General features: G+C 41.1%; 1 protein-coding gene across 2 annotated transcripts; it reads left to right on the top strand.

Moving 5' to 3' along the window:
• The first annotated feature begins 1,096 nt into the window (after nucleotides 1–1,096).
• Nucleotides 1,097–26,836, top strand: esr1 (estrogen receptor 1). 2 transcript variants are annotated; one of them, XM_079830637.1, is made up of 9 exons: nucleotides 1,097–1,218; nucleotides 1,719–2,146; nucleotides 7,443–7,666; nucleotides 16,652–16,768; nucleotides 19,331–19,645; nucleotides 22,397–22,535; nucleotides 23,436–23,569; nucleotides 23,770–23,944; nucleotides 25,584–26,824. In XM_079830637.1, the coding sequence occupies exons 2-9, from the start codon at nucleotides 1,830–1,832 to the stop codon at nucleotides 25,825–25,827; spliced, it is 1,665 nt and encodes a 554-aa protein (XP_079686763.1). In that variant the 5' UTR covers nucleotides 1,097–1,218; nucleotides 1,719–1,829; the 3' UTR covers nucleotides 25,828–26,824. The 2 variants fall into 2 exon arrangements, with proteins under 2 accessions (XP_079686763.1, XP_079686762.1); XM_079830636.1 differs by lacking the exon at nucleotides 1,097–1,218 and having other exon boundaries at nucleotides 1,571–2,146; nucleotides 25,584–26,836.
• Nucleotides 26,837–27,335: the final 499 nt, after the last annotated feature.

Below are 27,335 nucleotides of genomic sequence, written 5' to 3'. Positions count from 1 at the left end.
AGCATATTTCGTCTACGAGGGAAACGCAGGCCGGCGGTCTGAAGTTTGAAGTTCCCCCGCTGAAAACGACACAAGCTCCGGCACGAGATCCAGCGCCGTTACGGTGAAAACGACAACAGAGACCGGCCGATTACACTTGAATTACTTCTAAATGTTTTTTTTTTTGTTGCTTCTAATATTTGTTAAACAAGCTTAAATGAGGGCAATATGTTTTAAAACGATATAAAATATGCTATACTGTAAAATATGATCGAAAAGGAATTATCATGCAACAGTGGTTGGGTCGAGTATTTAATTTTTTTAGAGGATTTAAGTTAATTCTTGTATACGTTTTTTTTTTTTTTTTTTTTAAAGAATAAGAAGACAAAAGCTAGTACTATTACAGTCTCAACCCATTATGCTGGGTTAAATAAACAACCCATTTTGCTGGGTAAAAGTAACCCAACATGTGTTCTGTCCTATATTTACCCAGCCCTTGGGCTAGGGTTGTTTTTAACCCAGTATATATATATATATATATATATATATATATATATATATATATATATATATATATATATATAAGGTCTTTACTATCACTGCTGATAAATTGAATGCATTCTTACTGAATAAAACTATTATGTACATATTTTATATAAGACATATACAATCTTTCTGACACCAAACATTTAAACTGTAGTGCATATTACTAAAAATGAGTAAAAATACTATAAATCTTTTCCCTTTCAAAGATAAATTAACCAAGGCCTCCCATACAGAATTGAACGATGAGCGCAGACACCTACACACTTTCCATGTCATCTTTGATATCTGCCAGTACAGAGAATTGATTATCATCAGAGACACTTGTTTGTCCCTTGTGAACCTCTTAATCATTCAACAAAGTTAATCAATTATTTGAAGTATAATTTCCCATGTCGGCATAATGTAAAGTGGAAATCCAAAGGTTCTGGCAAGTGAATCAGGCGGTGACCTCCTATCTCTTGTTTACCTGGTTGCCATGACCTGCTCCGAAGAGTGACCGCCAGTATCGACCTGCCTTTAATTTGTTTACCTCTTCTTCTTTTTTCTATCTTTTTTTTTTAGCCAGAGCGACAGACAGTGAAAGTAAGAAGGAAGACAGGAAGTCAGAGATACAGCAGCGAGGGGATGAATCCAGGCTACTTGTGATGGAGCTAAAGTTATAAATCATCAGAGGATTGATTGATTTGAATTTTGGTAAGTATATTGGCTATTTTTTTCTTTCATTCTCACAAGAATGTGTCTGTAGATCTAGAGGTTTATAATCAAGCATATTCTATTATTAGTAGTTTCAGTTGAGTTTCCTGTCCTCTCTGTTTCCTGTTTAATAGTAAAGCTACTCACCTCAGACTTGTGTCTTTTTGTGTCATTGTGTTTTATCCTTCCTTAATTACGGCTTGTGTGTCAGAATGGTTGTTTTAGATATTAAAGAAAAAGGTATTTTAAGCACAGGGAAAGCAGCCTCACATATCTTAGATCTTTTGACTCTCAGCCCAAAGAGGACTGGAGGAGTAGGCAGAGCAGCGGGGCGGAAGCAAAGCAGAACAAGGGAGAGAGATTTTGAGAAAGACAGTGGGAGGTGGAAAAAAAAGAGACAGAGCTTAAAAAAAGACAGAAACGCTCTTTTGGTGGTTGCTTATGAACAGATAGTACCCTAGGGCTGCGTGTGTGTTTCCATGGTGATGTCTGGAGGGCAGACCAGCGGAGAGGCTGCTGGTGCCAGGCAGCGACGCAGGACCAGCCCAAACCCGGAGAGAGAAGACCTGGAGGGACTTTCCTCACCGCCCACTGCCCACAAACTCTCACCCATGTACCCCAAGGAGGAGTACATCAGCTCCTCTGTCAATTACCTTGATGGAGCCTATGAGTACCCAGAGCCCACACAGAACTACGACACCTCGTCGCCCACAGAGCCCGCCTCTGTCGGATACTACCCGGCTCCCACGGACCCCCACGCTCCCCCCGTTGAAGAACATCTGCAGACATTAGGCACCGAGTCCAGCAGCCCTCTCATGTTTGCCCCCTCCAGCCCTCAGCTGTCCCCCTACCTGAGCCATCATGGAGGACACCACTCGACCCACCAGGTGTCCTACTACCTGGACACCTCATCCAGCACAGGCTACAGGTCAGTGCCGCTTTAACTACGCTATTGTAGGAGTTCATTTATACTCAACTTTAAGAGTTGTTTTTTGTAGAAACTGAAAATCTCTTTTTTTTAATCTGGCCATGTCAAACTATAATAGTAAAGGAAACTATGTAAGATGTTTAAGATTATAAAACAGATATATTGTCAGGTGTCCGCCGGTTAATCAGAAGAGGTTGTTCTGAGGGTCGTTCACACCTGATTTATGATTCATTGAGGCATAATGTTTGGTCTAGCACTCAAATCCTGCTTGGGTACCTGCTTTTTACAAACAACCCCTTACACAAACCTGGTCATTTTTTCTTACAAACCATGACCTTTGTAATAGTTTAAGTACCATTATTAGCCAACATTTTGCACTAAACAATTGTTTCCATTTTTTAGCCATTACAGATTTGACTGTATTTTAAAGGTGAAACGCATGTTAAAGGCACAATATGTAAGATTTTTAGATTTAAATATCCACTAGAACAATGTTATATATTTTGTTGAGCTGTGTACTTACATTGTCCCAAATGTTTCCAACAATGTTTAAATCCAGAGAAATCCTCTATTTTACCCAGTGATACGGACCGAGTCCTTGCGTCACATGTCGATGACATCATATCCACACTACCCTTGATTTCTGTAGAAACCATGAAAGACGCTTTAATATAGTGTGTGTTTTATTAGACAGACGAGCAACTGTTTGGATCATTTATCAACAGAAACTGATCATTGTTCTCCAGCTCAACACAGTTAGTCTTATTGTTTGAATCGCTTGTTCTCTTGATTCACCGCGAGTGACGTTTTTACCTCAGAGACACTATTTTATAATCAGAGAGAGATTTCTTCATCATACAATATATGTTAAAATGTCATTTAGCTACAGTCATTTAGTCATCCTGTGTTTATTAATATGATATTCTAATAACGATCTAGATACTGCAACAAGTGTCTCATAGCAGCCGCCGAGCTAACGCTCAGAGTAACGTTATAACATAACTCTCACACACTCAGATGTGTTTAGTGTGATTGTTTTAAGTGTGTAAAACAGCACTGCGTTCCCCCACACACACAACGAAAAGAGCGGAAGCGGCGACTGCAGCATAAGCAGAATAAAAGCTCAGAGACGGTGTTTGGCGCAGGTCTCTCTTATTAGCATTAGCACGTCCTGCTTCATACCAGCGTAACGCTAATAAAACTTTAATACATTCACTCATTCATAAACATGATTTCTGCCCGAGTCCGACGGATTCCTTTCCATCGGGAAGAGTCAAGACTACAACTCCCATGATTCCACACTCACTCACGCCGTCATTACCGCTGCCTTCACGTGCTATCGGAAATTTCATAATTCCCACTTCAGAAGTCGTGATTACGTGCTTGTTGCATTCAAGTTCTTTGTTGTCGGAATGAACAGGAATCATGTTTATTCTTGCCTATTTCTTGAGAAAATCTTATTAAAACAAAAATTATATGTAGTGTCATATGCTCTGACAACCATATAAACATTTACGATGCTATCCAGCTAGTCCGCTTTCGGCCGATTCTGTAATGTTAGGCTATTTAAAAAAAAATTTGCTGTGTATAAACAATACAATAAGCTTCAAATGATTACTCGTATATGTAAATTACATGAATGACAATACAAAACAATTTAGCTGTTTTGGGAGAAAAACGAAAAAATCCTGTCACAACATTATATTTATATATATATTTATATATTTATGCATTTGGCAGACGCTTTTATCCAAAGCGACTTACAGTGCCCTTATTACAGGGACAATCCCCTGGAGCAACATGGAGTAAAGTGCCTTGCTCAAGGACACACTGGTGGTGACCGCTGGGATCAAACCTTAGTTTCCTCCGCCACCATATTTAAAGTTTATGGCACGCCCATCTCGGGAATTATGGTATCAAAATTATTTCAGATCGTCCCAGTAGTAAACATGACATCAGCGGGCGTTCATGTGCAATTTTTACCTAGGAAACTCGTATTTACGATAATTCCGATAGCACGTGAAGCTACGCCTTTGATTTGAATAAGCGACCTCTAGTGGTGAAACTTACATACTGTGCCTTTAAGACTGATGTGTTGCATAAATTTTATACACATAAACATCTTTCTCTTTATGGCTATAGGTTTGTGAGTTGTGTATGACTAACATTAATATTTGGCATGTGTTACAGTTACATTAAGAATGTGTATGATTTTCACACACGTGCTTTCCCATTTTCTTTCTCTGTACAGACTAAATGGTGATGAGATGTTGTTGGTCTGAAAGTACACACTGATCTCGTGGTTAGAACAGGATATGATACTTTCTGTATTACCCTAAAGAACAGCAGATCATATTTCTGATCTTTATGTGTGTTTATGAGTATGTACACACTTATACAAAGCACTTTAGACCTGTTTGTGTCCAATGTCGCATAGAGCATATTATTCTGTGCCCTTGAACTAATTATGGTTTATTTTATTTGTTGTTACTTTATGCTCTATGTTTGTGCTGTTTATTATTAGTATGTCTTGACTTCCTAAAAAGAAGGAGGTTAGGATTGTAAACACCACTATCCACATAAGTATACCCGTCACAGAAAGAATTTACATTTGTAAAGTTTCTAATCCAATTCTGTCTGTAGACCTTGAGGAAAGTACAATTAGTGAAAACAACAGTGGTATTGGAATTATCACATCCTGTCTGAATGCACAGGGAGCACATTTTTGACTTTCTAAGAACTAAGAAGAGATTAATGGATTAGCAGAGACCGTTTTTTAGTAAAACCTGTTGTTTAAATCGTTTGTCAAAGGCTTATATCAGGGGTTTTCAAACTTTATGATGCCAAGGACCCGCAAATATGATGAACCTTTATGAGGGACCCCCTTCCTAAAATCCATCTATTTTAATGTACGAAAAAACTGTTAAACTGTTAGATAAATAGTAAGTTTGACATTATATATTGTTTCCCAACTTAAATTGGCTATTAATGTTGGATGTTTAAACCCGAAAAATAATATTTACAATTAAAAATGATTTGTATAAGCAACTTTCACAATAAATGTTAAGTGTTAAGAAAACTGCCTAACTCACTAGAAAGATACAAAGCAAACATATACAATACTGGAATGTATACGGCAAGAAAGGGGAGAAACATTTAGAAATGAAACCATTAGAATATTCGGTAGACTTTATCCATTTTTGCTTTTGTCTTTTTATTTTCTGAAATTTTCTGGGGACCCCTTAGAACCTTCTGGAGGACCCCTGGGGGTTCCCGGACCCCAGTTTGAAAACCCATGCCTTAGTTTGTCTTTTGGTGACATTGGACATCGCTGTGGTTCATTTCTGAGGTTATGCAATACGTCTTCTGGACATCAGAATTAAACATAGAATAAATATTTACAAACATTGGAACGAAGGGTCAGAAGGAAATGGAGACGGTCACACTTGTCCGCTGTTTGCAGTCACGTACATGCTCTTCTTGGACATTACAAATGTGCATCTCAGAATCTTACATTTAAAGGAACACTTCACTTTTTTGGAAAATAGGCTAATTTTCCAGCTCCCCTAGAGTTAAACAGTTGAGTTTTGCCGTTTTCCAATCCATTCAGCCGATCTCCGGGTCTGGCGGTAGCACTTTTAGCATAGCTTAGCATAGATCATTGAATCTGATTAGACCATTAGCATCTCGTTCAAAAATTACGCAATGATATTACACAGCGCCTGAAAATAGGCTAACTTCAGTCAACATAACCAACGTGACACAACCTGCTTACACAGAGAGCGCTGGGGACTATTTTCAGGCGCTGTGTAATATCATTGCGCCGCTGCACCCATGGTACGGCACAAAGTTCCTTGATTATTACGCAGGAAAGTTTAGTTCTTAGCCATATCGGTCTAGAAAATCACAACTTTTCATTTTCCGTCGTTCTTAGTACACGATGTAACTACAGAAGAGTCCAGGTTTAAATAGGAAAAATATTGAAACTCTTTGGTCATTTTTGAGTGAGATGCTAACGGTCTAATCAGATTCAATGATCTATGCTAAGCTATGCTAAAAGTGCTACCGCCAAACCCGGAGATCGGCTGAATGGATACAAAAACGGTCAAACTCAACTGTTTAACTCTAGGGGAGTCGGAAAATGAGCCTATTGTCAAAAATAGTGGCGTGTTCCTTTAACATGTGTGCTCTAAGATGTATTTTATTTATTGGTTATCAGATGACATTAGAGTTTTTTTTTAAAATATTAATTGTGCATGCTCATTTCCTTTATTTTACATTTACATGCTCTCTAAAAGTTCATCTTTAATAGCATTGTTAAATTAAATCTTTAGCTAATCTCAAAACAGATATCTATAATGTTGTGAAGCCTACATTCCTTTAAATATGAGAGATAGTTCACCCAAAAATGAAAATGTATACACCCTCAAGCCATCCTAGGTGTATATGACTTTCTTCTTTCAGACGAACACAATCAGAGTTATATTAAAAATGTCCTGGCTCTTCCAAGCTTTATAATGGCAGTGAATGGAGGATGAGATTTTGATCCATTTGTGTTAGAAAAATATCCATATTTTAAACTTTATAGACTAAAATAACTAGCAGACGGCCTACGCAAGCCGATTTATGCCAAAAGAGTAACCCCTGAAGAGATGCTTTGACGTCTCTAACGGTTCAAACTAATTGGGCTGGGCAACAAACTCAAGTTCCTCCACATTTCTCTTTAAAAATTCTCGTTTTAGACTTCTAGTTCATGACCGGTGTTTTGTTTAGCTCTATCCATTGCGCTTCTGCGTTCATCAATACGTCATGCATCAGGTCAGGGGTCACTCGTTCACCGTAAATTGATGCGTATGGCCATCTGGCGGAAGCTAGTTATTATAGTTAATAAAGTATAAAATATGGATATTTTTCTTACACAAGTGCATCGCTTTGCTTCAGAAGGCCTTTATTAAGTCTGTGTGGATTACTTTTACGATGGATGGATGCACTTTTTTGGGCTTCAAAATCTCATCCTCCATTTACTGCCATTATAAAGCTACATTTTTAATATAACTCCAATTGTATTTGTCTGAAAGAAGTAAGTCATATACACCTAGGATGACTTGATAATGAGTAAATAATGGGCTAATATTCATTTTTGGGTGAAGTATCATTTATTATTTATTAATATAAGTGTGACATCTAGTGAACGCAGTAAAAACAAAAGCCAGTTTGTCCGCACTGGTGGTTGGAACATGACCTGTTGTTTTCATTATCCACTGTATATTGACTTCGCACCTCTTTCTGTCTCTAGGTCCAGTGTGGTATCTTCTCAGCAGGCAAGTGTTGGTCTGTGTGAGGTGTTGTGCAGTGCCACTGACAGGCAGGAGTTGTACACCGGATCAAGAGCTGCAGGAGGGTTTGATTCAGGGAAGGAGACGCGCTTCTGTGCGGTGTGCAGTGACTATGCCTCTGGCTATCATTATGGAGTCTGGTCCTGTGAGGGATGCAAAGCTTTCTTCAAGAGAAGCATTCAAGGTAACCAGCATGTTGCAATATAATTGAGTGCAATCTTGCTGTTCTGAATATCAGCACGGATGTGATTTGGCTGCAAGTACTCACAGCTTTGCTGACGTTCAGAATCAGAACAACTGATTTTTGTGAATATTAACCCTCTGGTGCTCTTCGTTTAGGGGTGGCATTGGTTGTCTTCCCGGTCATAAGTGACCGGACACCTAAAAATTAAACTTCCTCCACCCCAGTAAAACCAATGCAATGTATTTTTCTTCAATAATATTTTTACTTTTTATTTTTGTATTTTGAGATGATTTGATGGTATTTTTTAATATTTATGCAATAATTATGGTCTATTTTTGCCATTGAAAATTATACCAAATTTTTTTTTTATTGTTTTAATTATTGGAGTATTTAAGGTTAAAATAGAGACTAAGCCTTCAAAATATATATTTTTTTAATTATTTAAGAAATCCTGCAACCATGGGTGTAACCACTAGAGGTCTCTATGGAGAGGCTTGAGAATTCCCTAGTTCTCTTTTGAACACATTTAATGACTTTTTTTTGTTGTTGATGGATTTGAATATATATTTAAAAAATCTCAAAGACTATTTATTATAAAGTTTTAGATATAGATTTTTTTGTTAGAAATATAGATTTTTTTTCTGTGAATTTTTGTTTTTGCAGATTTCCCATTAATTTTCTATGGTGGTCATTTGTGACCGAAGAGCACAAGTGGGAGTATTTTTTTTACGACCACTTAGCATGCTCGAATCATGCCCTCAATTTTTTGTGTGTTTACATACCTAATGCTAGAAAAGTCACCAAGTTCATATCATTCTGATGAAGCTGTGATTTTTAAAAATTCCAAATGTGGTTCATAGGTTCAGTTTTTCAAACGCCCGTTTCACACATACTCCGTTTGCAGTGCGTATGCGGTGCGTATTTTTTTCCGTACCCATGTTAACGGATTACAGCTTTCACACTGCGCGCGGATGCTGTCCGTCAGTCCGTTCCAGGTGCGGTGCGTCTGCAGCAGTCCGGCGATCGTTTCCGTACCGAGTCTATTTTTTGCTGTGCTGCACTGCGTAATTAAAGTGACAGCACATTGTTCGCTTTAAAATAAACATGTACTGACACGAAAATCTAGTCATTTTACCACAGATGTATGTCATTTAAAATATACTCTGTTTCAAAGTCAACACATGGCTTTTTTTTCTCGGGTAAAGCAAGGAAACGACACCTTACCTGGCATTTAGGTTAAAAAAATTGAAATAATGAAGAGCACGTACATTCCTGGAGGTGGAAAAACAAAGGTCTTTATGACCTGCTTTTAAAAGGGTTTAAAAACGAAAGAAAAGACGAGAGTCGGCTGTTTCTATTGTAAGTTTCTAATTTAAAATGTTTATAGGTTATAAGTTATATTTCAATGTTTTGCCACTTGTGTGAGCTAAAGTATAGGCTATATAAAGTTATATAGGCTATATAAATATAAAGTAATGAATTGAATAAAACGTTGTTTAAATGTACTACGTTAAAACGTGACATCTATGAAAGTGTAAACAAAGAGAATTGCAATTCTGACAAGCCATGTTCAGTAACAACTTTTGGATTTGAAATAAAAATAATAATTAATAAATGCTGTGTTTGTGGTATACAACCGCGGATCAGTTGCGCGCTGCAAACGCAGCATATATGAAAGCACAACAGCGCGTGCTGCTCCTGCACCGCATACGCACCGCAACACGCACCGCATACGCACTGCAGACGGAGTATGTGTGAAACGGGCGAAAGGTGTGTGTGTGTGTGTGTATAAGTGTGCGTGTGTGTGTGAGTGGATGTGTCAATATCACACTCTTGATGTTTTAGAGTGTCACCCCTTTACAGCTGTGTACCTTTTTTCAGCATTGTGGCCGATTTGTAGATTGTACACACAAATATTCTGAGAATTTTTGTGTTTTTGCCGATTTCCCATTCATTTCCTATGGTCGGTCATTTATGACCGAAGACAATGAACGCTACTTTTTTTTTTTACGACCAATTAGCATGCTCGAATCATGACCCCAATTTTTTTGTGTGTTTACATATCTAATGCTAGAAAAGTCACTAAGTTTCATATCATTCCGATGAAGCAGTGATTTTTAAAATTTCAAAACAGAAAATTTTCCAGTCAGAAATGACCGAAGAGCACCAGAAGGTTAAGTAACATTTATTGCCATTACTTTGTCTATTTTCTATTTTCACCACTGAAACTAGATCCAAACAAAGCTTTGACAGTCATCACTTCGTGTTCGTTCAATCATGGCATTCGGTCCAAATGAAATGATAACGTGTTCCCTTTCAGTCAACGTGTGTTTGCATAGCACTGCGCAGCCTGTTCACGCAGACATCACGCATCATCAGTGCGTTCACGTACGCTGTGCAGAGCGAGAATGGCAGGCGGACAGTTGTTTGCGTTAGTTATTGTAGAGCTGTTACTCACTGTACTGTAAAGTTTTCTCATCGGAGAATGACACATGATGTAATCCAATAACGTCGTCTCTGTTCGTCTCGCTTCTGGTCTGTGCACGTTCATGTGTTTTGGAGGAGGCGTGGCTTTGGACGGCGATTTGCGGGGAGGATGGGATTGTATGCTTTCAATGCTAACAGGCTTAAGTTAGCATTTCCCAGATCACCTATTGCACCTTTAATGCACAAAAGTGAACGCGCAAACACGGAACGGATTGACACAGAACATGTTTTGCGATTAAAAACGGGAGATGTTTTATTTGTTCATAAAGTTGAACTTCTTTTAACTTAAATGATGCTTTTTCTAGAACGTGATTGTCATTAGAAATCAAGTCCCCCCAGGAATCGGGTCTCCTTGAGGCCTCCTAATGCCTGATCAAAAGTTGTTATAGCGATGTCTTGACTAATTATAACCTATTTAAAGGTGCAGTGTGTACATTTTAGCGGCATCTAGTGGTGAGGTTGTGAATTGCAACCGCTCATCCCTCCCTTTCAAAGCACATAGAGAAGCTACGGTGGCCAACACAGTACAAAGATGTCGTCGTCTGAGAGAGCAGAGAGTGACTAGCGAGCTGTAGAGAAGTTTGTCCGTTTAGGGCTACTGTAGAAACATGACGGCACAAAATGGCGGCTTCCCTGTAAGGGGACCCACGTGTGTGTAGATAGAAATGGCTCATTCTAAGGTAATAAAAACATAACGGTTCATTATGTAAGGTCTTTATACACCACTGAAAACACAGTTATGTATATTATATTGCATTTCAGTCAATAGATCCTCATAAATATTACACACTGCACCTATTGTATGATGTTTATTACATTAAGTGCACAAACAATTAATGCCTATATGTGTTGCATAATAAAACAAACTGGAAACACAACCATACTTACAATGTATTTTTTATAAGGATTGTTGCAACATACTACATTCTGTTAAAAAATAATTTAATATTAATTTTACACAACAATATTAATTTGGTATACAGTAGTATATAATAATACTATAATGCATTTTTAATAAAGGGATTGTCATGCTAAGTACCCACAAACAAAATGAATTTAAAACATGTAATTGGGAACTATATTGGAAGCAAAAACCATACCTAATATAAGATAAGATAAGCTAGCAGGCTAATCGGGTAGATGTATGCTATGCTATTGCATAAGCTAACAAAAAACTGCAGATGAATTGCAGTTGAAGTCACTTCCGTATTAGCTTCAAGAGAAACTGGGGGAGGTTACCGCTTGAATACTACCCATTAAAAGTTTGTTGAACTAATGGGATCACTCGGGAGTCCTAAAGGAGACACCAATCTCATGTGATTGACAGGTTATCCCGCCCTCGCGCCGGAAAACACGTCATTAGAGAAAAGAGAGCCTATAAATGCAAGGGTGATGGGAAGTTATTTTGATTAAAGTCACCATGAAATCAAATTGGACAATTCTTACTGTTTGTGGAATATTGCATAATTTCACTAATATTTCACTCAGATAAACGTCACAATGGGGAAGAAAAGACTATCGCAAATTCTGTTTCATGCAAACCTTAATGGTCACATGAATTAAAAAATAATAATTATGAGCACGGACAAATCTTTTATAATAAACTGTGCAATATTCTATTTAAAAAACAAAACAAGAATTGTCCATTTTGATTTCATAGTGAAGAACACACTTGCTCAATAAAAGTTCCCTGCATTTATTGATTGGATTCTTGACTATTTAGTCTTTACATACGCAAAACAATGGCCATTAATAATCCTCAGCATCTGCTAGCAATACTAATAACAAATCCATCCTTGGGAAAAGGGTTGATCATTCAGAGCACATAGTCACCTAAAGTGGTGTCCAAAAATATGTGAGTGCTGGCAAAAAGAAAAATAATGAGATTTTCCTTGATTTTCTATTATCAAGTCAAGCCCTTGTGCTTTCAAATACAATTGAACGTGTGGAAGTGTGCAGTATGTAATCATCCTTGCATGTTCACTGTCCTCCCTTTTAAAGGTGACAGAAAAGGTGAAAATCTAACTCTCACACACGCTAAATCTGACGAGAACCTGAACCTTATTTGCAGTTCTGTATTGTGTGGGAAGGGGGTGCAGATCTGGGTGGGTTTGGTGAGATGAGATGAGAGGCCGGGTAGATATTTTGAGCTTGACCCTGACACACAAGCTCCTGATGAGCTCTTTCCTGGGGCAGGTAACGGCTGCTGACTTTAACTGCCATTTTCAGGAGGAAAACTGAGTGAGAAACGGGAGGAAAATGACTGTAAGTGTGTGCCTGACAAAAGGGTTTCAGGACACACTGGGTGAGGGGAATTACAGTGAGTATAAGAGAGACGGAAGGCAGGGAAGAGCAGAAGCAAGACAATAAAACAGAGGAAATGCAATTTTAATTTCTGCAATTTGGATTTGGATTTGAGAGACCCAGTCGCCTTGCCATAACAATTTGGCCCATGTCAAAGTTGCTTATATCTTTATTCCTGCTCATATCCCCTGCATCCAGCATGTTGATTACGAGAACTCATTATTTGCTCGCCATATAATCTACCCAGACCTTAATATGCGGCCATGTTAGGATATAATCAATGATATTCACTTCATAATGTCATAATGTTTTGGCTCATCTGTGTATATAAATATATATATATATATATATATATACACACACACAGAGCAAGCATAACATTATGACCGGTGAAGTGAATAACACTGATGATCTCTTCATCACCTGTTAGTGGGTGGGATATATTAGGCAGCAAGTGAACATTTTGTCCTCAAAGTCGATGTGTTAGAAGCAGGAAAAAAAGGGCAAGCGTGAGGATTTGAGCGAGTTTGACAAGGGCCAGATTGTGATGGCTAGACGACTGGGTCAGAGCATCACCAAAACTGTAGCTCTTTTACATCGCGTGGATGGCCGGGTGTGTGTGGCTTACCTGGGGAACACATGGCTCCAGGTGCATTATGGGAAGAAGGCGTGGCGGCGGAGGCAGTGATGCTTTGGGCAATGTTCTGCTGGGAAACCTTGGGTCCTCCATCCATGTGGATGTTACTCTGACACGTCCCACCAACCTAAGCATTGTGCAAAAATGCTTCAGGAATGGTTTGAAGAGCACAACAGCGAGTTTGAGGTGTTGACTTGGCCTCCAAATTCCCCAGATCTCAATCCAATCGAGCATCTGTGGGATGTGCTGAACAAACAAGTCCGATCCATGGAGGCCCCACCTTGCAATTTACAGGACTTAAAGGATCTGCTGCTAACATATTGGTGCCAGATACCACAGCACACCTTTAGGGGTCTAGTGGAGTCCATGCCTCGACGGGTCAGGGCTGTGTTGGCAGCAAAAGAGGGACCAACACAATATTAGGAAGGTGGTCATAATGTTATGCCTGATCAGTGTACACACACAAACACACACACACACACACAATTTATTTAGTTTTAAAGAAACGGTGTTAAATGAAAAATCAAAAAAACTTATAATAAAAATAAGCACATATACAAAAATAAAATGTATTTATTTGTGGTGAGGCCTGTGATAATGTTAGCAAGAGGGAAAAATCTTAACGACGTGCCCAACTGAGCCCTCAGTTATTGTTGAATCCTGATAGACATTTTCCCAGCGTGAACTGCCATTTGGCAGATGCTGTTTTAGGAATTTGAAATTAAAGTGAATTTGTAGAGCAATAGTTTCAGGGTCTTTCTAATGAGCACAGTGTGAATGGCTCTCTACAGTTCTCAGGGCATCTTTGCTAGCCACCCAAAATGTCTTATTATTGTAGAAATCGTTCACAATTTTGTCATGAATATTTTGGATTCTCTGTTGTATAATATCCTATTACAAACCTCATTAGGATTTTGTGCAGGGTTTTATTCAGAGGTTTGTCAGTGTGTGTGTGTTTGTGTGTAGGTCTGTGACATTTCAGGCTGACACACACTCATCTAATTTAAAATTTCATTTGGAGCTGGAACAGCATGTGCCTGCTCTCAGTGCCTAAACAGAGCCAAGGCCATCGATGTGTGGCGCCGCACCGCTCTCTCTGTTGTGTGTGTGACGGAACAGTATTTACATATCGCTAATACAGAGTTAGAAATTAAAAACACATCTCTAAAATAAAGAGTAAAATAACGAAAGGTCTGGCATATACTTAGGCATTTTGTAGGGGTGTTGAAATTAATCATTGCATCGCGATGAGGACGTGGACGATTCTGCATCAATGCAGTAATAGCAAAGTCACTTTAAAGGGATAGTTCACCCAAAAATGAAAATTAGCCCATAATTTACTCACCCTCAAGTCATCCTATGACGTTCTGTATATGACAGTTATATTAACAAAGTCCAGGCTAATCCAAGCTTTAGAATTTGATTCATAATTGCTCTGTTTTTGAAGTCCTTAAAAAATGCATCTGCCCATCGAATAACTGCTCCACGCGGCTCTGGGGTGTTAATGAAGGCCTTCTGAAGCGAATCCACGCGTTTGTGTAAGAACAATATCCATAATCCCGGCCGCCTTCCCTGTTCAATTTATGGAAAAACTGTTGACAGTTCGCCAGCCGATTGAAAGACTAACGCGACCAGGTCTGCTCGTCATGACGTCACGAACACATCTTGAGTTTCACTTTCAACATTCAACACTTTTCCATGGAAGGAGGTCGGTCGAAAGTTTACTTGATAAAGTTTTAAATATGGATATTTTTCTTACACAAACGCATCGATTCGCAGCTCCTCCTCCTCTATCCCAGCTCCTCCTCTATCCAGCTCCTCCTCCATCCCCAGCTCCTCCTCTATCCCCAGCTCCTCCTCCTCTATCCCAGCTCCTCCTCTATCCAGCTCCTCCTCCATCCCCAGCTCCTCATCTATCCCCAGCTCCTCCTCCTCTATCCCCAGCTCCTCCTCTATCCCAGCTCCTCCTCCATCCATCCCCAGCTCCTCCTCCTCTATCCCAGCTCCTCCTCCATCCATCCCCAGCTCCTCCTCCTCTATCCCAGCTCCTCCTCCATCCCCCAGCTCCTCCTCATCTATCCCCAGCTCCTCCTCCATCCATCCCCAGCTCCTCCTCCTCTATCCCAGCTCCTCCTCCTCCGTCCCCAGCTCCTCATCTATCCCCAGCTCCTCCTCTATCCCCAGCTCCTCCTCCATCCCCCAGCTCCTCCTCCTCTATCCCCAGCTCCTCCTCCTCCGTCCCCAGCTCCTCATCTTTCCCCAGCTCCTCCTCTATCCCCAGCTCCAGCTCCTCCTCCATCCCCAGCTCCTCCTCTATCCCCAGCTCCAGCTCCTCCTCTATCCAGCTCCTCCTCCATCCCCAGCTCCTCCTCCATCCCCAGCTCCTCCTCTATCCCCAGCTCCTCCTCTATCCAGCTCCTCCTCTATCCCCAGCTCCTCCTCCATCCCCAGCTCCTCCTCCATCCCCAGCTCCTCTTCCATCCCCAGCTCCTCCTCCATCCCCAGCTCCTCCTCCATCCCCAGCTCCTCTTCCATCCCCAGCTCCTCCTCCATCCCCAGCTCCTCCTCCATCCCATCTCCTCCTCCATCCCCAGCTCCTCCTCCATCCCCAGCTCCTCCTCCATCCCCAGCTCCTCCTCCATCCCCAGCTCCTCCTCCATCCCCAGCTCCTCCTCCATCCCCCAGCTCCTCCTCCATCCCCAGCTCCTCCTCCATCCCCCAGCTCCTCCTCCATCCCCAGCTCCTCCTCCATCCCCAGCTCCTCCTCCATCCCCAGCTCCTCCTCCATCCCCAGCTCCTCCTCCATCCCCAGCTCCTCCTCCATCCCCAGCTCCTCCTCCATCCCCAGCTCCTCCTCTATCCCCAGCTCCTCCTCCATCCCCAGCTCCTCCTCCATCCCCAGCTCCTCCTCCATCCCCAGCTCCAGCTCCTCCTCCATCCCCCAGCTCCTCCTCCATCCCCCATTCCTCCTCCATCCCCCATTCCTCCTCCATCCCCCATTCCTCCTCCATCCCCAGCTCCTCCTCCATCCCCAGCTCCTCCTCTATCCCCAGCTCCTCCTCCTTCCCCCAGCTCCTCCTCCATCCCCAGCTCCAGCTCCTCCTCTATCCCCAGCTCCAGCTCCTCCTCCATCCCCCATTCCTCCTCCATCCCCCATTCCTCCTCCATCCCTCAGCTCCTCCTTTATCCCCAGAATTCTAAATTCCAGATTATTTTGTACATTAAATATTGACATTAATGATATCTGAAATACATTATGTTGGTTCTGTTCTGTTTACCTTCAGAGGGGTTATTGCCCAGAACAGATCCATACCGCCAATCCAAACTATATGCTAATAGTCAATCCTCTTTGACGATAGTGGTCCTGACAGAAGTGTACTTTCTTGGAGCAGATCAAGTAAAAAGGGAGTTTGTGTATCTGACTGCTTGGGTTCATTGACAGAAATGTAGCCATGTGCAGTAATATCGAACCTTGAGGATGCAATGCATGTTTAAGCAAGAACTTGAAGGTAAAAGAATTATCAATAACAATCTGTACTTCGTTTCTCTGCCTCTAGGTCACAATGACTATGTTTGTCCAGCAACCAACCAGTGCACTATTGACAGAAACCGCAGGAAGAGCTGCCAAGCGTGCAGACTACGCAAGTGTTATGAAGTTGGCATGATGAAAGGAGGTACATAGACTATATTCCTACTGTTCTCTCCCTTCCTCTCTCTTTATAAACACGAGCAGCATCTGTCAGGAGCTCCCTCACCTTCATGACTTAAAGCCGCCTCTATAGAGTAGAGCTTGCCCCACTACTGTCCAGGGTTGGGCATTAAATTAATTTAAGATTTGACTTCTTTTGAGCGTGGCATGGTTGTTGGTGCCAGACGGGCCGGTCTGAGTATTTCACAATCTGCTCAGTTACTGGGATTTTCACGCACAACCATTTCTAGGGTTTACAAAGAATGGTGTGAAAAGGGAAAAACATCCAGTATGCGGCAGTCCTGTGGGCGAAAATGCCTTGTTGATGCTAGAGGTCAGAGGAGAATGGGCCGACTGATTCAAGCTGATAGAAGAGCAACTTTGACTGAAATAACCACTCGTTACAACCGAGGTATGCAGCAAAGCATTTGTGAAGCCACAACACGCACAACCTTGAGGCGGATGGGCTACAACAGCAGAAGACCCCACCGGGTACCACTCATCTCCACTACAAATAGGAAAAAGAGGCTACAATTTGCACGAGCTCACCAAAATTGGACAGTTGAAGACTGGAAAAATGTTGCCTGGTCTGATGAGTCTCGATTTCTGTTGAGACGTTCAGATGCTAGAGTCAGAATTTGGCGTAAACAGAATGAGAACATGGATCCATCATGCCTTGTTACCACTGTGCAGGCTGGTGGTGGTGGTGTAATGGTGTGGGGGATGTTTTCTTGGCACACTTTAGGCCCCTTAGTGCCAATTGGGCATCGTTTAAATGCCACGGCCTACCTGAGCATTGTTTCTGACCATGTCCATCCCTTTATGACCACCATGTCCCCATCCTCTGATGGCTACTTCCAGCAGGATAATGCACCGTCACAAAGCTCCAATCATTTCAAATTGGTTTCTTGAACATGACAATGAGTTCACTGGACTAAAATGGCTCCCACAGTCACCAGATCTCAACCCAATAGAGCATCTTTGGGATGTGGTAGAACGGGAGCTTCGTGCCCTGGATGTGCATCCCACAAATTTCCATCAACTGCAAGATGCTCTCCTATCAATATGGGCCAACATTTCTAAAGAATGCTTTCAGCACCTTGTTGAATCAATGCCACGTAGAATTAAGTCAGTTCTGAAGGCAAAAGGGGGTCAAACACAGTATTAGTATGTGTTCCTAATAATCCTTTAGGTGAGTGTATATACAGTGCTGCTTAAAAGTTTGTGAACCGCTTGCAGAATCTGTGAAAATGTGAATCATTTTAACAAAATAAGAGATCATACAAAATGTATGTTAATTTTTATTTAGTGCTGTCCTGAATAATGTATTTACATAAAAGATGTTTACATACAGTCCACAAGACAAAACAACAGCTGAATTTATAAAAATGATTGATTTCCCTTGATTCTTAATACTGTGTCGTTCCCTGATGATCCACGGCTGTGTGTGTGTGTGTGTGTGTGTGTGTGTATGTGTGTGCTGTTCCCTGATGATCCACGGCTGTGTGTGTGTGTGTGTGTATGTGTGTGTCGTTCCCTGATGATTCACGGCTGTGTGTGTGTCTGTCATTCCCTGATGATCCCCGGCTATGTGTGTGTGAGTGTGTTTGTGTATCGTTCCCTGATGATCCCCGGCTGTGTGTGTGTGTGTTGTTCCCTGATGATCCACGGGTGTGTGTGTGTGTTGTTCCCTGATGATCCACGGGTGTGTGTGTCATTCCCTGATGATCCACGGCTGTGTGTGTGTGTGTGCGTGTCTGTGTGTGTCGTTCCCTGATGATCCACGGATCTGTATGTGTGTGTGTGTGTGTGTGTGTGTGTGTGTGCGCGTGCACGGCTGTGGATCATCAGGGAACGACACACACTCACACACAGCGACACACACTCACACACAGCCGGGGATCATCAGGGAACGGCACACACATATACACACACACAGACACACACACCCACACACACACACAGCCGTGGATCATCAGGGAACGACACACACATACACACACACACACACACACACACACACACACACACACACACACACACACACACACACACACACACACACACACACACACACACACACACACACACACACACACACACACACACACAGACACAGACACAGACACAGACACACACAGACACACACACAGACAGACACACACACACACACACACACACACACACACACACACACAGCCATGGATCATCAGGGAACGACACAGTATTAAGAATCAAGGGAAATCAATCATTTTTATAAATTCAGCTGTTGTTTTGTCTTGTGGACTGTATGTAAACATCTTTTATGTAAATACATTATTCAGGACAGCACTAAATAAAAATGAGCATGCATTTGTATGATCCCTCTTATTTTGTTAAAATGATTTCCATTTTCACAGATTCTGCGAGGGATTCACTGTATGTATGAAAAAGGCATGTCTCTGTCTAATCAGGCTTGTTCACATGTCCTGCACAGACTTTCATCTTTCCCTTTTTTCAGTAAATAGTTTGAAAGTAGAGTCAATGGCCGGCATCTTTTCCACTGCAGGTATTCGCAAGGACCGCGGCGGCCGCGCCATCAGGCGTGAGAAGAGGAGGAGCGGTAATGAGGATCGTGACAAGAGCTACAGTGAGCTGAGGACAGCTCAGGACAAGAGGAAGAAGAGCAGCGGCGGGGTGGTCAGCGCTTTATGCATGCCACCTGACCAGGTGCTGGTGCTGCTTCTGGGGGCAGAGCCGCCGGCCGTGTGTTCACGTCAGAAGCACAGCCGCCCCTACACCGAGATCACCATGATGTCCCTGCTCACAAACATGGCTGACAAAGAGCTCGTCCACATGATTGCCTGGGCTAAGAAAGTACCAGGTAAAATCTTTGCTTTAATTGTGAGTGCAGTATCAAAGGTTATCAAAGTGTCCCTGGTGACAGCCTTGCCAGTTTCTGTAACCGTGGCAGCAGATTTCGACAGCACAGGTGGCAGAGATTCAGATGACAAGGTCACAGGCGCGGAGATAAAGAGCATGGGTGTTATTACAGCGATCGCTGCGGCTGCGGCGGCTCAGTCTGATTGGGCCTCCAGCTGAGCTCAGCTCATAGAAAGAGTCCTGGAAGCCATTATATTTGATGTTCAGATTTCTTAATTAAACCTCCTCGGAGAAGTAAACAATTCATCTCATTTGATCAAAAATACAGTTACATCAGTAATATTGTGAAATATTATTACAATTCAAAGTTTTCTATTTAAATATATTTGAAAATGTATTTTATTCCTGTGATGGTTAAGTCTTCAGTGTCACATGACCATCCTTCAGAAATGATCATTTGCTGCTCAAGAAACATTTATGATTATTATCAGTGTTGAAAACAGTTGTGCTGCTTAGCCATGATTTTTTTTTTCAGGATTCTTTGATGAATATAGCGTTTTTGAACTTTTTTCATTTTAGCTTAACTCCGCGGACCCTGTATAGGGCCTGTACCGGAATGACATCATCAAGTATATACTTTACATTTTAAATGTTTGTGGAGGAGCTCTGACCTCATATGTGGTGCCATTTGAAAGCTTAGAGTCTCTACTTTCTGGAGATATGCATCACTTTGGCATTTGTTTTACACAAAGTAACTTATTTACGCTTAAATACTCTGGTACCACTTCCGCCTGGATTTGGCCTATCCAAATGTAAAAGCTTCCCATACCCACATACAGTGTCTCTAAATGCACAATACTGGTGTCATTTTACAGCAAACCCTTTGAAGTTTCATAAACCACTGCTAAAAGTGACAAACATAGAAGTATATCAGTCCTTCCAGAAAAATGCTGCTTTTTTTTGTGATTGTTGCGGGCAAAAGTCCTTGATTATGTGGCACGTTTTCTTAAAAAATGCGATGGATATTTATGCAATTTTATGCGATAAAATTGCGGGAACTTGCAAAAACTGCGGTTTGATGAAAAAGAGAAAAAAAGCACTACATCACAGAAAGTGCTGGAATATTTAAGTTCTCATCTTGTTTTATTGAAGACCTTAATAAACACATGGCTCAAATTTACAAAACATTGAGTCAAACAAGTTCTGTAGCTTTAAAAAAGGAATATGCTACAACTTCTGAAAAAATTTATAAATAACTTCCTGTTTTACAGAGGTAGCTATACAAAACAGACATTTGAGTGCTTCCAATGCACAAAGTGCAAGCTCTTAAAGGGATAGTTCACCCAAAAATGAAAATTATGTTATTGATGACTTACCCTCATGTCGTTGGACACCCGTCAGACCTCCGTTCATCTTCAGAACACAAATGAAGATATTTTAGTGTAAATCTGATGGCTCAGAAAGGCCTCCATTGGCACAATGTACTTTACACGCTCAAGACCCTTAAAAGGTACTAAAGACGTCGTTACAAAGTCCATCTCACTACAATGGTTCTACAATAACTTTATGAAGTGACGAGAATAGTTTCTGTGCTAAAACCTATATAACGACTTATATAGTGATGACCGATTTCAAAAAACAGCATCATGAAGCTTCAAAGCGTTATGAATCAGTGAGTCGAATCATGATTCGGATCGCGTGTCAAACCGCCAAACTGCTGAAATCACGTGACTTTGGCGATCCGAACCGCTGAATCGACTCACTGATTCATAACGCTCCGAAGCTTCATGATGCTGTGCTTTGAAATCGGTCAACACACTGGGAAACTGCTTTGCGCGGTCTTTTGCTGTTATTTTTGTTGGCAGAAGGGAATTTGCGCGCTTCATCATGGTTTCACCGATATCTATGGTTTCACCACGGGGTTTGCAGCTTTTCAATGACGTTCGCGTCGGGTAATTACGTCACTTCAAAACGTTCCCATGGCAATAGGGGGAAATGTGGCTCTTGTGTGAAGTAAACAAACATTTTTCAACTTTCTGCTAATATATATGACTTTTTCGCTCGTCTGACAGAATAAAAGCTCCACTGCTCTTGAGCCGTGTGTCGCACTCGTCTCTCATTAGCAATCGCTCCAGCGCCTCGTCCCGCTCCTGCTTCACACTACAGTAACGCTCATAAATCTGTTATACATTAGAGAGTCCCGTCTGATTATTGTCCACTGGCTGTAAAGGTGAAGGTGACAACTCCCATGATTCCACGAAATCAAGGCGTCATCGAGCTACGCCTTTGTTTAGAATAAGCGCCCTCTAGTGGTGAAAATTACATATTATGCCTTTAAAATGTCTTTACTGTCAATTGTGATCAACCTACTGCATTAATAAGGAATAAAAGCTTTTGTTTTTGTAGGGTCCCACATATGGGATTTCACAATGTACCGTGACATAACCGGCAGATTCAAACGCTTTGGCTGGCGAGCAAGAGACATTTTGCCTTTTTTATTCATATGAATACAACACGTCGTTTTATTTTTGAAAGGATTGCTGTTGCCTCCAGTGTATTTTACAAACGATAAATGTACTGTTTGCTAGTGCTTATGTGTATTTAAATGCCTGAAACCTAAAATAAAGATCATGTGGTCGAACAGTTGTGATATGTGACAAGTGCTGAGCGCGTCCGTCTCTGGCACATTTGATCAGTTGATCATGTGATGCACTGAACGCTACTCACATGAAGCATGTGCTGTTCTCTCCAGGCTTCCAGGACCTCTCTCTGCATGACCAGGTTCAGCTGTTGGAGAGCTCTTGGCTGGAGGTGTTGATGATCGGCCTCATATGGAGGTCCATTCATTCACCTGGAAAACTCATCTTTGCTCAGGATCTCATCCTCGACAGGTACTGGATGTTCTGCACCTCCTCTAAAGACAGTCATTGCAGAATAAGCATTTCCACAGTTTTTTAAACTCATTTAGTTAGGCTAAAGAAAGCAACCTAATCGAATGACATCTATTCGGACACGCAAGCGTGTGCAACCACACTTTGAAAACACATTCAGTTGTTTTGATTAGATTTAGCCTCGCTTGACTGTTGGGAATAATGGAAAAGCGTCAACATGCCGTGACAGAAACCTAATGAAACCCCGGGCTTTATTTTAGTCCCGGGCAATTTTACTTGATACTGATGCTGCGAGTGCGATTGTGAGCTTTTTGAGATGTCACATCGACCAGATGCATTCCCTCTTACGTGCGTCTATTTTTGCCTCAATTTCTTAAAGAACATTGAGTTGCATGTGGTTTTATCCCCTACAGAAGGGATTTGGCCCAGCGGAGGGCCGTGCCTTATGAAATGAGATTGAACTATTTACCTGAGAGCCTTGTGCTCCTCTTCAGAAGACCATGTCAGCGTGTAATTAAAGAGGACCCGATTGGGAACAGGCTCTTTAAAGGGCTTCTGAAGAACAGCGTCATCGCTGACTACGGAGATGCGAATCTAATCAAAACCAGCATCCGCAAAAAGGGAGGCAAAGTGAGATTTGAGGTTTAGGAGAAAAATTGGGAAATGACAAGATAAAATGATTGAATGAGAGAGAGAGAGAGAGAGAGAGAGAGAGAGAGAGAGAGGAGACTGCTAAGATAGGATAGAACTGATGAAAGACAATATCTACATAGAGGTCCAGTTTCTGCTCTCACGCAAACAGTATGTGCAATGCTCACAGAAAGTTTTAAGGCACACACCACAGTAAATGGCACAAGCGATCTCATAGCATAGATGAAGTGCTGGTCTTTGTTTTTACAGGAGTGAAGGAGAATGTGTCGAGGGGATGGCGGAGATTTTCGACATGCTCTTGGCGACGGTGGCTCGATTCCGCTGTCTCAAACTCAAGCTGGAGGAATTTGTATGTCTCAAGGCCATCGTACTTCTTAACTCTGGTGAGTCTGTGCTGATCCAACCATCAATAGTCTCTTCTTTAGATGGAAAATGTGGGATTTGAGTACTTGGGAAAATAATAAACTTTGGAGCTTCCATTGATGTTATATCATTTGATTCTGATTGGTCAATCATTCAATCTCCTCCACACAATCCCTTCCACCTTCATCAAGTTAATGCTTCATCTTTTCTGTCTGGTCAGGTGCATTTTCCAGTCCAGTGGAGCCCCTGATGGACAGCTTTATGGTGCAGTGCATGCTGGACAACATCACTGATGCCCTCATTTACGGCATCAGTAAATCAGGAGCGTCCCTGCAGCTGCAGTCCCGCCGTCAGGCGCAGCTCCTGCTGCTGCTCTCCCACATCAGACACATGAGGTAAACGCAGATGGATGACATATAAAAAGATTAAAGTGCCCCTATTATGCTGATTTAAAGGCTTTTGTTTTGGAGTCTCCTACAACAGGCTTACATGCATCAAAGGTCAAAAAACACTTTCATTTTCTCATAATATTCATTGCACATCACCACATTGTTCAATGATTCTCAAACGACTCGACGGATGAATCAGTCTCTCTAAATCCCTCCTTTCTGTGAGCTACTCTGCTCTGATTGGCCAGACGACCCAGTTAATCTGTTGTGATTGGTCTACCGCGTACAGCGAGTGTCAGAAGCTAAACGCCCATCACCATAACTGACAATTTTACCACATCAATCCGAGCGCGAGTCCGATGATGAAACATTGAAGAACTAGTTATTCAACCCGAACCTCCATCACAAGACGACTCGAGCAGGAGTTTCTCAGTGATACGCTACTCATTATGGGATGTTGCAGCTGTAATTCCTCACATCAGTGTTAACAAGTGTGTGTCCATCAACAAACCCATGTGTGTGTTTCTCATTTATTGGTGCACATGCGGGAACTGTATCAATAACAGCGCATACGTGAGCCCAGCACTGACGTCAATGACTGATGGAAAACAAATCTCACTCCATCCTTTCTCTTTACTCACAGTAGTAAGAACGACAGACGATCTGCATTAACACACACAGTTTGAGGTAATAGTGGCCCACAGCTGATGAGCAGAAGTATTTCAGTAAGACCGCAATAACGCGAGTTAGCCGGAAACTTACACAATATAAAACACAAAACGACATATTTTCAACACCCGGTAGAAAATATAAACATCAATAATTATTCATACTTACAGGTTGTGATTCTGAGGAGCTGGTTCAGATAAACTGACACTGACCCGTCTCTCAAGAGCAAGAGTTTTGTGAATCCCGCGTTGAACTCTGAGATTTGAGGAGCAGTCGTCAGTAAAATGACGTTTGAGGGTCAAGTTGTTCACGAGCGGACGACGCACAACATAAGGAGCATTATGCAAATGTCTTCTAGTGATCTAGAACCGTAACGCAGTGAGATACAAACGACTCATTTATGCAGTTCAGAGTCGATTCTTTCTTTTGGGAGACAATAACTTTATTTATCAGGCACCCACGAAAAAGAATATTCAAAAAATCATAATAGGGGCACTTTAACACAAAAAGCATTTCATATTCTAATATTCCTAAGATTGGGGTCTGTAAGATTTTTTTCAACATGGATGCGTTAAATTATTTTTTTTTTAAATGACAGTAAAGATCTTTACAATAATTATTTTTAATTTAAAATACTTTATATTCCATCAAGGAATCCTGAAAAAAAATATCACAGTTTTTACAAAAATATTAAGCAGCACAACTGTTTTCAACATTGATAATAATCATAAATGTTTCTTGAGCATCAAATCATCATATCAGAATGATTTCTGAAGACTGGAGTAATGATGCTGCTTTACCAAGAACACAGAATAAAATCACAGAAATTAATTACATTTTAAAGTTGATTCAAATAGAAAACATTTTTTCTTCCCTTTATTAGCAACCATTAAATGCTGAATGATTATTGCTCATATTACAGTCATGCAAATGTTATATTTGTAATGTTTTTTGTGTGTGTGTGTGTGTATGAAAGCAACAAAGGAATGGAGCACTTATACCATATGAAATGTAAGAATCGAGTGCCGCTGTATGATCTTTTGCTGGAGATGCTGGATGCCCAGCGATTCCAGACCCCAGGAAAGGTGCAGCGACTGTGGGCACAGAGCGAGACAGACCCCCCGTCCACACCCACACCCAGCAGCAGCCGCAGCCCCTTCAGAGGACCCGGAGCCATGCAGCCCAACACGGCCTGTCTCAGCCAAAGTCCAGACCCCTGATCCATGTGCAGGTCTGCTACCATATACGATCCCAACAGCGGCAGAATGTGAAGCCTGCAAGCCAGTAATAAGGACTGTGATTCAAAACAATGCTAATCGTTTTTGAAGGTGGAATTGACGTCGAGTCTCTCCTTGTGCCTTATCAGAGTCCACTTTAGATTTCCACACATTTGAAAATGACCCTATTTGTAGAAACACACAGGTTAGGTCTTCAAAGTTTTTGTCAGATTTTATCATAGGGATTCAAAACACATGTTCTCCGAGACTTGTGAAAAGGGCTCTTTTTGGTGCACTGAGAGACAGGTTTCAGAAGAAGCTGCTAATTTTTATTATTTTCTTTTAATATCTATAGAGTGACAGCTTTAACATCACAAACTCACTTAAAGGGTTAGTTCATCCAAAAATCAAAACTCTGTCTTTAATTCCTCACCCTCATGTCGTTCCAATCCTGTAAGACCTTCGTTCATCTTCAGAACACAAATGAAGATATTTCTGATGAAATCTGAGCTTTCTGACCCCTCATAGACAGCAACACAACGACCACTTTCAAGGTCCAGAAAGGAAGTAAAGACATTGTTAAACTAGTCTAGGGCTGAATCTGAAATCGCCCCCTAAACCCTCATTCACTATTCCCTGCGTTAGTCCACTACTACAGTTCACTTGAAGGCGTGAATGAAAACGAGTGAGTTGTGTGTACATCGGCTGTAACGTCCACTACGGTTTCGAACACCACTACAAATGGCTGTCTCCTCAAATAATGCCCTATTTAAGGGGATAGGGGGCGATTTCGGATTCAGCCCCGTGACTACAGTTCAACCTTGATGTTATGAAGAAACAAGAATACTTTTTGTGCGTAAAACAAACAAAAAATCAGTGCAGCACTTCCAGGTTCTACGTCAAAATGGCGGTGTAATGACAAATCGGGTCCCCAAGCGATCCCATTGGTTCAAATTGCTTCCAATAGGTACTCTCTTTAGCTCCTGATTACAATTCCTACAAAATCTTTTTGAAAAAGAAAAAAACTAACTACGTTATAGTCATAGTAGTTAGCATATATATATATAGTAGCATAGCATAATGATAAGCGATTCGTTTATACACACATGTACTTACCCTACATATATTCTCAATCATCTTTAATGTAACAGTGTTAAATTAAGTATTATATTTTAGTTATAAATTAAACTAATGAATGATGTTTAATTATTCACTAATAGGCTATTATTATTATTATTATTATTTAATAATTAATAGTTAAGAAATGACGTTAAATTGGTTTTATTATGCATTAATGTGTTTGTTTTCGTACACATTGGGTGCGTTGCACTAGCAAGGGTTAATCTTAAATCAAAATTAAATCAAGGTTTATCTGATCTGACTTTAAACCGGGTTTAAAAATAAGCAGGTTTACATTTAAACCATCATTTTGATCCTGGATTTATATTTAAGATTCACTTGAATCCTGTTGCCCCATAACTTTAAACTCAAATCTCAATTTGGGATTGACT

Source organism: Gobio gobio (assembly GCF_949357685.1).
Source record: "Gobio gobio genome assembly, chromosome: 12".
NCBI classification, from domain to species: Eukaryota; Metazoa; Chordata; class Actinopteri; order Cypriniformes; family Gobionidae; genus Gobio; species Gobio gobio.
Note: the sequence above shows the minus strand (reverse complement) of the source record. Positions and strands in the feature narration are given on the sequence as shown.

Coding starts and splice junctions, on each gene's coding strand:
- esr1 (XM_079830636.1), top strand. CDS start 1,698: ATGGTGATGTCTGGAGGGCAGACCAGCGGAGAGGCTGCTGGTGCCAGG. Junction 23,570..23,769: donor CATCGTACTTCTTAACTCTG/GTGAGTCTGTGC, acceptor CTGTCTGGTCAG/GTGCATTTTCCAGTCCAGTG. Junction 23,945..25,583: donor TCCCACATCAGACACATGAG/GTAAACGCAGAT, acceptor TGTGTATGAAAG/CAACAAAGGAATGGAGCACT.